Source organism: Cheilinus undulatus, linkage group 22 (assembly GCF_018320785.1).
Source record: "Cheilinus undulatus linkage group 22, ASM1832078v1, whole genome shotgun sequence".
NCBI classification, from domain to species: Eukaryota; Metazoa; Chordata; class Actinopteri; order Labriformes; family Labridae; genus Cheilinus; species Cheilinus undulatus.
In genome coordinates, this window is record NC_054886.1 from 15349462 (window position 1) to 15361108 (window position 11647).

An 11647-nucleotide genomic window follows, 5' to 3' on the forward strand; every position below is an offset into this window, starting at 1 on the left:
AGAACAAAATCTGGATATAAACTGGTTCTGGTATTTGAGGTTATGAAAAACATATCTAGCAGTTATGAATCATAAGGAATTTCCCATCCCAAATATTTGTAGAAGTTTCTAGTTGGTATATGAGCTTTCAATGTTATCCCATATTCTCAAAGATATTAGAAAAATGTAATTTTTATGAAAATATGAAAAAAAAACCTCCTCTCATTTTATCTAAGAGAAAAGTGAAGCATTGCTGTGAGAAAGCGACATTTTGTATTCAGCATAAACATTACATAAGAGTAAAATAAGATAACAGATGCAAAACAAATCCTAAAAGGCATTTAGAGTAGCGTAGGTTATGTTTTTTAATTTAAATGGTTGTGACTGTTATGTTGAAAACGAATCCCCTCTTCTATGGCTGTTGTTCCTGTGTCTGTGTAAATGAAGCTTAACTATACCGAGCAGAACTCATGAAAGAGGCTGAAGCATCATCAGTGCGACTCCACCCCCTGACTGTCGACTTCATCAGAAACGAAACTGTGGTAAACTAGGAGCAGCCACAGCAGGGACGGAAAACCTCAAACAAAGAAACAGCGACGTTATCTCATCCGCTGAAAAGACTCAACTGGGGACATTATAAAGGGCTGGACAACATCCAAGACCGACTAAACCAGCACTTCCTGTTTTGAAAACATGTCCGACAACCTGCCCAAAGACCGTCACGTCATCTTCTGTGATATGTGCACAGAGGAGGACAGGAAACCTGCAAGGAAGACCTGCATGAAATGTGAGATCTCTATGTGCGTCCAGCACCTTCAGGCCCATCTGACCACTCCAGTCTTACTGCAGACTCATCCTCTGACTGAGCCCATATCCTCAGGAAACGGAGGCTTAGCTGGGACCATTAAATGCCCCCAACATGGCAAACTCCTCGAGTACTACTGCTTGGATGACTTGACCTGTGTCTGTGTTTCCTGTGCCATTGAAGACAAGCATCGCCTGCATAACATGAAGACTTTCCCTACTGCCCACAAAGAGCTCATGGGAAAGCTCCAAGTGGAGCAGCAGGCCTCAGAGGTGAAGAGTGGTGGTGAACATACAAGTCTGGAAAAGTGGGAGAAGAGTGAAAGAGAGAAACTGGGCCGCTCCAGTGTCCGTCTTATTGAGGCCGTGACCAACCTGAGAGACCTCGCCTTGACCAGAGTCCAGACTTCCGTCTCTGCTCGAATGGTATCGCTAAAAACCAGCAAGAGCAGCTTGCAAGCTGCAAAGACCGAGGAGGACGCCTTCAGATTCCTGCAGATGTACTCTCAGGTGCATCAGGATTTGGAGAAGGCCAAGGCTGTGGATTTGAGACAAGGATTGGAGCCTGGCAGTGACCAAGACAAACTTGTTCAAGAGATAAGACAGAGTGGTGAAAAACTGATGGAACAGGTGAGCCAGTTCTGTGGATCCCTGTTGACTCATGTCGACCCAGAGAACCACCAGGTGCTCAGTGCATTTAGATCAAACCTGTACATTGACAAGAAGACTTTGGGTCAAGGCTTGAGTCTGTCCAAAGACTGCAGGAAGGTCTTCTGCACTGGCCAGCTGAAGAAAATCACTTTACCCATAAGGGGTATAACCAATTTCACAGTTAGTGACAGATACATATGGGGAATCAGCCTCTCAAAAGACTGTGACTGGACCATCGGCTTATGTGACCAAAACTATCTACAGATTTTTAATAAAGGCGACATCTTTGGCCTGAGCTGTAAAGGTAACCAGCTTAGCTCCATCACAACACAGAACCAAGAGGATTTTGATACAGCACAGCGACGTGTTTCCCACCAGGTGATCAGTCATCCTGATGAGGATGAGGGGAAGCAAGTGGCACGCCCAGAAAAAGTAGGAGTCATATGGAACGGTCCAAACACAGAGCTATCCTTCTACAACGTAACTGGCCAGTACCAAAGAAGAAAAATAGCCACAGTAACCGTCAGCTCTACAAGCCAGCAGCTAATTCCTTTTGTTTGCTTGGAAAAAGAAGAGTCACAAGGTAGCTCATATGATTTTTTCTATGACACACCAAGGAGTGTTTTTGGACAGCACCAACAGGAGCAGTGGAAGTGTTCATGTGGAAGGGTTAATACCATACAGAAGGATCCATTCTCTCTTGGCAGCTATGGCCAAATGTCTTTGCAGCAAATCTGTGCTGCTTGTGGTGTATTACGTGGTGCCTCACGTATCACAGAGATGCTTTGTGAACTTCTCTAAAGAGAAGGCATGTTGCTCTCTTTGGCCTACATTAACAGATATTCTTGAAAACATTGTTTATCATTGTTTATATATTTAACCAAACATGGTCAGATTTGGACCTTTCCTTTGTTTCTTTTATTGAATGAAAGCACCTAACTTCAAAAGTAGTTGATCAGTATTTGAATAATGTTGTAGCTGGTCTATGTGATTATTAGTGAAAAGAAAAACCTTTGGGGATAGTTCATCTTTCAAAGCTAAGAAGCTCAGCTGTCTAATGACAGATGGTGGTGTGTCAAAAATATCACTTATTAGTTGCATGCAAATGAAAATGTATCATGTAATAAAATTAACATCAAACAATAAGCTACATAAAGTTTTTTCCATTGTGGTTCTATTTAAATGAGGATCTTTGATGCTACTTCCTTTCCCAGCTGCCAACTTTTGGTGTTTGTCTCCATCTAGTGGTGAAATTGTGTCTTTACAGTCTCATAGGAAACTTCTTCAGTGTTATCACCTCTTAGTTTAAAGTGTGGTGATTACTAGTGTGCCTCTTTTGTATCATTATGAGTCTGTATGAACACTGACTGCTGTAATTACTCTAATCTTAATGAAACAAGCTTAATATTCAGATGTGGAATGTTTTTATTTACAGGTTAAAACATAAAAAAGTGATTTTAAAAACTGCATTTCAAACACAATTGGCCTTTTTAAACCAAAGTGACAAGGGCAACAAAGAAGAAGAAGAGTGTGCAAGAGCAGCTGAAAATTGAGTTACTGCAGATGACAAGCATTCAACCACAACCTCTAATAATAATATATAAAACAACCGATGCTAATTTTAAGGGATAACAAGTTCATTTAAAAGCTATAATTAATATTAAGTTAACTGGATGTGGACATCAATAACATAGACCCACAAAACCTTTGGTACAGACAAGAGAAGCACAAGTCAGAGGAGAGAGAAGCTGCACATATGATAAAAATTAAATAACACCTCTGCTATGATGTCAGCGTTATGCCACGATGTACTTGACTTAATCACAAACTGGTCCATGTGTCAGTTTTTGATAATAAATTCAACCTCTAATAAAAAAGGAAGAGAATTAGGTTCTCCAACTAAACTAGTTTCAAAAATATAAAATTAAATGATCACACTGAAATCTCAAATTATAAATCATTAAAGTGCACATTTTACTCTGAAGGAATGATTAAATTAAAAAAGAAAATAGCAGATGCACATACTATATTCAGGCTTTCTAAAAAAAATTTAAGACTTCTGCTTTAATTTTGCATGTGTGTTGAAGGCTGACCCCCAATTTCCTTATGGTTCTTCTGTGCAGCGATCTGTCTGCACCACATGCCAGAAGAAACTACTCTGGGGTTCTTAGGTATCTGCTGTTGTCCGTCTCTAGCACCACTGCTCCAGAAAGGAGCTGAGTGTAAGCATTGGTTAAGCTGCAAAAGCAGGTCAATCCAAAGAGAAAGCCGCACAGGAATGCAAAGAACATCCAGAAAATTTCAAAATAAAACCTTAATGGACTGCAGCTTGGACAACATTACATCAAAACAGGAAGTAATCCTAATCAACCTCATACAGGGGAAGACACATGTAGTTTGTATATTCTGCGTGGACCTCTGATCATGTGATTTGACTGTCCTGTGCCACACTCGCTCTGCTTCAGAAGGGGACCCAGTGGGTGAAAGTGCACACCATTGGTTGGTGCAGGCAGACCGCTGCAGACACAGACCATGTAGAAACTGTGGGTAAACATGCATAGAAACAGTGAAGATGAAGGTTGTCAAATATTTTTCAACTCATTCCCCTCTCAGATGTATGGGAGCGGACAATTTTTGTGGACAGCTGTATATTTGCACACATGTAACAAACACAACCAAATATGGCAGTGCAACAGGATGCAGTAGATTTGCTCCATACTAAATTTGCTCGTACTATAAAATAAAAATGACCTTCTTGCTCTAAAGGCCTTGCATTGGGATAAAGACATGGTGGTCTGTAAGGAGGTTAACTGCTCTAGCTTGGTCTTACTGTCTGGAGACAAACTGAAACACTTAGTGGTGTGCATCATAAAGTAACAGTGTGAAAAAGTCCTGCAATTTAAGACCACTTCACTAAGATTGCATTCAAATTTTAAGCCAAAAACCTCAACCAATTAAAAAGGAAAAAAAGGGTAGGAATATAACACTATATTATACAAACATGGCTGTTTACTTGTGTTTGCATCACTCCCATCTGAAGTGACATTAAGCTAGAAGGATTCAGCTGTCATTGCCGAACACAGTGTTGAGCTGCTGTGTGACCCTGATAAAGGTGGTCCTGCGACTCAGCTCCTTCAATTTTCCCGCCCCAACGTAGGTGCAGGTAGAGCGGACCCCACCCAGGATGTCGCGTATTGTCACATCAACCGGACCTTTGTAAGAAACTTCGACTGTCTTCCCCTCCGACGCTCTGAAGGAGAGAAACAACAGAGGAGATGGCGTAAACACAGAGACAACAGAAAACAAAGACTCTACAACTGAGGAAAGACTTCTGTTGATCCCATAAGTAGGAGTGACTCTGACCTGTATTCAGCCACGCCTCCTGCATGTTTCTTCATCGCCGTATCAGAGCTCATACCGTAGAACAGCTTGTATTTCTTGCCATTTTTCTCGATAACCTCGCCCCCGCTTTCTGAGTGGCCGGCTAACATGCCGCCCAGCATCACAAAGTCCGCTCCAGCACCTGAGAGTCCCACAGAGACGCAAACAAACATAAGAGGTTCTGTTTTAACAGAGGGATTTCTCGCTGTGTTGGGAATTTTGAAACTGAATACTTACCAAAAGCTTTTGAAACATCTCCCGGGCAAGTACATCCCCCATCCTGTGTGGGAAACAGACATGAATGAGAACACCATGTAGTACATATCTAGTGATCACACTGATTCAAGAAAGAGCAGAGGAAACAGCTGACAGAACAAAAGGAAATCATAGAATCACTTTGCAGAGATAAATTAATTATATAGTCTTACAGTTTAAAATTAAAGGTCTTTTTTTACCTAGCTGTGGAAGAGAAACTGTTATCGTCACTGTAACTAAAAAGCTGGAAGGATTAGCCATTTAGCTTAGCATTAAGATAAGAATTTAACTGTGTTTAAGTTTGGTTTGAGTTGGGTATTTATTTTCTCACACCATACATTTTTGCCCACATATGTCGTAATTTTTAGTCCTTATATTTCCAAAACAAGCCCTTTATTTTAGCTTTGATGCCTTTAAAGGGATATACTAATTTTCTTCATTTAAAGTAATTTGGAAAAGTATTGATGCATAGATGGTGTGCTACTAAAAGTGTGGGGTAAGATCCTGCAGGTTGGCGATGAGAGGTCATTCACAATAAATAATCATTTTTTTCAACATGTGAAACATTTAAATTACCAAATATAAAATACCTGCTTGCATGTTTTTATTTTTAAAAATACCAAAACTTACAACAAGAAGCCAGAAGAACTAACTTAAATGTGCAGAACTGGTGTTACAGTTTAACTGGTGTCAAGTTAACCAGTGATACTCTTGATAAATATTTGACTACACCGGTCACTTCCTTGACAGAAATGTTGCTACAAAAAAAGTTTTTGGAGTCACAAAGTTTATGAACAGAGATGGATATTAGTAAAGAATAATTACATAAGTGACTTTTCAGATGCCTGGTCAAAACAAAGACATAATGAAAACAAACACTGGGCCTAAATCATCGAACATTCTTAAGAAGAAGTGTGTTCTTCAACCCCCTTTATGCAGTAATGATCAAGCATATGCACGTTTAAGTGCTGCTCTCTAAAGAAAGAGTCACTCACAGAGATGATATGGCCACCCAAGCCATGGGCTGCATCTGCACACTCAATCACAGCGCTAAGCTGGGGGTAACCCACGCCTGTCTTCTTGCGGGTAGTACACACAGATCCTGTGGAGGAAGGCACCAAACTCTGAAAATTTCTAGTCAGCAATCATTAATTTAAACACAGGATACAGCAAATGATTGTACATACACATGAAATAAAATCCTGCTTAAAGTGTTAAAAAGGTAACACTGATTACCTGGTCCGATGCCTACTTTGATGATGTCAGCACCAGCCAGGATCAGCTCTTCTACCATCTCTCCTGTCACCACATTTCCTGCCTGAACAAAAATAAAATTATGATGAAGTTGAAACTTTCGGATCTTTTTAGCCCCAAACAGTCTTCTGAAGGCAGCCATCTACTCACCATTATAGTGTGTGATGGGAACTTCTGCCTGACATCTTTAACAAAGTGAACAAAGTGCTCGGAGTAGCCGTTAGCCACGTCCACACAGATATACTTCAGCTGTGGCACCGCTGCCAAGATGGCCGAAATCCTCTCAAAGTCACCGTCACTGGTGCCGGTGCTGACCGCTACATTCTGGAGATAAACAGCCGTGAGAGTGTGATTTTATTTGATCATAAATCAAGTCAAAATTAAGCCTCAAAAAGTGATATAGAAAAGATTAAATACCTCAAGGCATTCAGGATTCTTTGTAGCAAACTCCACCCACTCATCCACGGAGTAATGTTTGTGAATGGTGGTGAAAAGAGTGAACTAGGGGGAGAAATAAGACATTTTGGTTTGAATTGGCATCCATGGAGGGTGCAATTACAGCTACATGCAACAAGGGAAATTTCTAATTGTGATGGTGGTTAAAATACATTTCTTAAAAAGGCAAAAGACTTGAATTAAGACTAAAACTGAAGATATCCTTGCTTACAAACCTTGCATTGTAATAGCTGTTAAAAGTTGTTTACATATTTGGCTACTAACCATGTATGTTACTGAGGAATACCTCCAGAGAGCACACTACAGTAATCAAGTCACATAACACCCAGATGTGCAAAAATAGACATACAGTACGTTACTTCTGAGGTTTGGGCAAGAAAAACTAAAGCACTGCCAAGGTAAAGGTGTTAAAATCAAGCCTTTGGGTAAAATTGTGAGTTTTGTGGGTTCCGTTTTGACTTCTGAAATGAAATTCATATGTCGGCAGCTATTCTAACTAGCACTCTAAAGTGGCAATGACATATTCTACTGTTTGTGAAGTATATAGTGATTTATATGCATCCCTTGCAATGCATAAACTACCTGATGCAAAGCCAAGGCCATCTCAAAGGTCCCTACAGTATCCATGTTAGCAGCAATGATGGGTATCCCTCTGTAGCTGCCTTTAGAGTTCCTAAAAGTGAAGCTCCTCATTAGGTCCACCTGGAAGAGCAAATACAATGTTAAAAGGGGCTTTTCATACGTTTCTACAATTGACCTATTGGACTATCAATGGGTATAAAATGGGATGTGCCACTGAGGTATGGTGAAAGTTAAACTAGATTTTTTTTTCTGAGATGCACCTGTGAAAAAAAAAAAAATCAAAGCCTACCTCGCTCCTAGACTTCAGTGTACTCCGCTTTGGTCTGAGGAGTACATCCTTGAAGTCCAGCTTGATGTCATTCTCAATGCGAGGCATTTTCGGAACAGGATGTTCAAGTTGTGTGACTAAAAGTGGAATGAAGCAGTTTTTCGTTAAAAGTGATCCTGTTAAAGACAGAGCATACTAAGTTCATGATATCTGTTTTGTGTATTTTCTTTTTCACACTTTCGTGAAGACTAACATATGACCATATGCTATCACCCACATTCTACATGGAGTAGTTTGTGGGTCTGCAAGGAAGCCATAAAAGGAAAACAACCACCTCGCAGTCAAGTAAGTTATGATTTTGTCAAGCAATGTAATAATTGCTGAGGGTATATGTAATAAGGCCACCTTAAGCTACTGGAAATACTACTGCTAATGCTATTCATGCTTAACTGTACCACAAAGACAAGACAGATCCGCGTTGCTCACTCAACCCCGACGTCAAAATTCAAGGTTAGCATCGGTTAAAAGTGTCAAACTGGATCACTTTGACAAGCATTGCAAAACAATTATGTTAGTATAAATCATGTTACACTTGACATATGAGTTCTCGCTTAAATTAAAGAAAATATAACATTTACCTTAAGAAAAGTATGAATGACTGGTCTCTGCTGCTGTTTCCGTTTCGGCTTTGTGCGCGGGAAACGTTACAGGGGCGGACACCAACCGACAGCCTGTGTGTAGTTTTTACTGGACCTCCGCCCGTTTGCGACATTCAGATGAAAACTACAAATGCAAAACTTGCTTTACGTCACTTTGCGCTTTCGTCGTAGTGGTTGTTTCGGGTATGAAGGAGCTAAAGGTCCCTTTGCTTGGGAAAGGTTTATTGTCCTGCGGGTGTTAAATATTTATATTCTTAAAGCATGTCTCTTCAGACGAGACTTGAAGCGACTACGTAGTCCGACACGACGGACGAAGTTGAAGCGGAACCGTTAACATCAACAAAAGGAGGCGGTGGGTTTAAGCGAGAAACACCGGAAACACCCATTGAAAGAGCAGGAATCTCGAGTTTCTTCACCAAAGTACTGCGTTATTTTAATTTTATTCTATATCTATCAAATTCAGTTGAATTAAGACCTTAAAACCAACCCGGCTCCAGTTCTTTTGAGTAGAAACGTTAAGTAAAAATGCTTATTAAAGTAAAGGTAAGGCACAGCAAGTTTAACGACTAGCCTAGCTTTTATTTTTAAGTACTCCTCATTATGTCCAGTCCTTAAAGCGTGACCTGACTTTGCCTTTTTTTCTCAGACACTTACAGGAAAAGAGATAGAGATTGATATAGAGCCCACAGATAAGGTATGACATTATCTCTCTATTTCCTTAATTAGGCTACTATGAATTTTCATTGCAGCATTGAGCATCTCTTTTACATACATGTCCATCCAGGTGGAGCGGATTAAAGAGAGGGTGGAGGAGAAAGAAGGGATCCCTCCGCAGCAGCAGAGGTTGATCTACAGCGGGAAACAGATGTAAGATTAAATTAATTTACTTACATTGTTTTATTCAGAGTCTCCAGCTTTAATTATCTGGATTTCTGGGATTTTTGTCAATCAACCTAACAGCATTGGGTTTAGCCTGCTAACAGTTCTGTCTCTGGATACTGCTACTATGCAAAATGCATATTTGTGTGGGCAAAGTGGTTATTACTACAGACTCTCAGGCAGTGCTGAGTTGTATGCTCAGCCCAGGAGGTCCATGTCTGGCATACTTTTTTTTTTAGATGGCAGCGTAAAAAACCACATAGGCTACTTGGCGAGTAATTGATCACTCATTCATAAGTGAGTGAGAGTGCTCAAGTATTTAAGTCCATGAAGATGCCAGTTCCTTGTATGAAATTTGATTTTTAACACAGTGATTCCTGCTTTCTGACATTTTCACACCCTTTGTCTTTATTCTCAGGAACGATGAGAAAACAGCAGCAGACTATAAAATCCAGGGAGGTTCTGTTCTTCATCTGGTGCTTGCTCTACGTGGGGGACAGACCCATGGCTTTCCCTGAAGTCTGTGCTCTGGCCCGCCTTTGTAGCCATCACTATTAAACATGCCTTTACATTTGCGATGCCCACTGGAAGCAGATACACCAAAGACAAACAGCCTTACGGTTATGTAGTCATCAGGTGGTGCAGGCAACACAGACATGTTGGTAGAGTTAAATCAAGTTCTGTTTGTGGCAGCCACTTTTTTACAGCCAAGAATATGATGGCTTGAAACTCCCCCAACTGTAAGCACTAAAGATACCACAGCAGCAAAGTTAAAGATAATTTAAGAGAGGTTAACAAGAAAAAAGCTAATCTTTTTTTTTGGAAATTGCTCAAGTTTTTAAAAAATCCATACAAATGACCTGAGGAAACTGGCTCGATGACAAATTATTGAAGGAGGAGCATCCATGTATCTCAATTTGAGTTTTTTCTTGTGGCTTACATTGGTCTTTAAAGACTGCTTGTTAAGATTATATCTAGTTTGTTTAACTGAATGAAAAACAAAGTTTAAATGACAATTTAAGGCTTTGCACATAGCTTTTGATTGACCAAATGTTGGGTAGTTATCAAACAGCCAGAGAGGAAGCCAAGAAATACTGCCCCACATAACATAAATACCACAGCAACAAAAAGACATGCCTTTTACCCATTGTTTACGCTATTATTTTCCGTTATAAAAATTGCCAGCAAACTCCAGCACAAACATGATTCAGGACTGAGATTATGTTGAAGTGTTTTGCAATGTCAGGGTTCTCATGCATCCTGGTAAACCTGGAAAACAGTTGACAGAATTTCCAGTCAAAGGACACATGGAAAATCAGAGAAAAAGCAAAATGTCCAGTAAAATCTTGTGGAAAATTATGTGAACATTGTCCTGATTTCATATCATCAGAGTTCCCCTAAAGAGATGGTCTTTATTTATAAAGGGCTTAGTTATGTTAGATATCGTAACGAATACTGTTGTAGTTCGTGGACAATAGTATTGAAATACCCCTAAGTCACATAATTTAACATACATTACTCTAGAAAGAAATACTGTTGAGGAATACAGAGTATCAAAATGAAGCTCAACATAGAACACCAGTAAAATCCGATTTTAGACAGACTGGGAAAAAGAAGTTTTAAATGCCACATATTTATTTTAACATACCTAAATCAAGTTCTGTTCTCCTGCAGGTGCACTTTAATTTTCTAGAATTAATTCATCATCATTTATAAGCCTTAAGGAATTTGAAAAGAGAGGGAACCCTGAATTTAGACCACGTCTAGAAGCTCACTTGCCATTTTTGATGGGCCCATTTCTCATACAGTGTATGTTTTGTTTTTTCTGTTTTGTACTTCTTTTTAGTAGTTGTTCATTAAATTAACGGCTGGCATAACTTCAGAACGCATATTACTGAACAGTATTTAAACATTTTGAAACAGTTAATCTGTTTTTTTGCTAGCTTTTTACCGAGCTAGGCTTGCTATTAGCCATAAGCCATTTTACTAAGCTAAGCTAAGCTAACTGCTCATTGACTGTAAAGGAGAGCTTCCATCACATTTTCTACATCATGTACTTCTGACAATTGATTAAGATATGTTTTCAAAAATAAATGTATCTGTATGAAAATGTTTTATTTTTCCACTATATTATGTTTTTGTGCAAAATGCACTTTTGACAGTTTAGAAGACGAGAAAATGTGCTAGTTATGGCGCCCATCAACATGTGCAGAGTTGATTTAGCTGTGTATTAATGTAACAGAACAATAAACTAAAGATTATGATGAAAATGTCTTAGCTTTGCCTGTATGTTTTCATTAAACTAGGCTGGTTTCTTAGACTTTCACTACATCAGCTTAAATCTTGGAGATGCCTTCATATTCCACTTTCACTTTATCTGCTCCTGATAACGGCACTTTGTTGCCACCGTATGTTTTGAGCTTAATCCTGCAATGAGCAAGTGTGAGTTTTTGACTTTCAAAGAATAACTTAAAAAATG

At 39.5% G+C, this 11647-nt stretch overlaps 2 protein-coding genes across 4 annotated transcripts; one reads left to right on the top strand and one right to left on the bottom strand.

The window, feature by feature from the left end:
- Positions 1–2841: 2841 nt before the first annotated feature.
- Positions 2842–8378, bottom strand: gmpr2 (guanosine monophosphate reductase 2). 2 transcript variants are annotated; one of them, XM_041779258.1, is made up of 11 exons: positions 8269–8378; positions 7652–7767; positions 7363–7482; positions 6742–6825; positions 6475–6648; positions 6307–6388; positions 6066–6172; positions 5053–5095; positions 4798–4957; positions 4448–4684; positions 2842–3975 (listed from the first exon to the last, which is right to left on the bottom strand). In XM_041779258.1, the coding sequence occupies exons 2-10, from the start codon at positions 7736–7738 to the stop codon at positions 4495–4497; spliced, it is 1047 nt and encodes a 348-aa protein (XP_041635192.1). In that variant the 5' UTR covers positions 7739–7767; positions 8269–8378; the 3' UTR covers positions 2842–3975; positions 4448–4494. The 2 variants fall into 2 exon arrangements, with proteins under 2 accessions (XP_041635192.1, XP_041635190.1); XM_041779256.1 differs by having other exon boundaries at positions 2842–4684.
- On the top strand, positions 7779–11438 carry nedd8 (NEDD8 ubiquitin like modifier). 2 transcript variants are annotated; one of them, XM_041779259.1, is made up of 4 exons: positions 7779–7975; positions 8936–8983; positions 9074–9156; positions 9587–11438. In XM_041779259.1, the coding sequence occupies exons 1-4, from the start codon at positions 7886–7888 to the stop codon at positions 9684–9686; spliced, it is 321 nt and encodes a 106-aa protein (XP_041635193.1). In that variant the 5' UTR covers positions 7779–7885; the 3' UTR covers positions 9687–11438. The 2 variants fall into 2 exon arrangements, with proteins under 2 accessions (XP_041635193.1, XP_041635194.1); XM_041779260.1 differs by lacking the exon at positions 7779–7975 and adding an exon at positions 8480–8832.
- Positions 11439–11647: the final 209 nt, after the last annotated feature.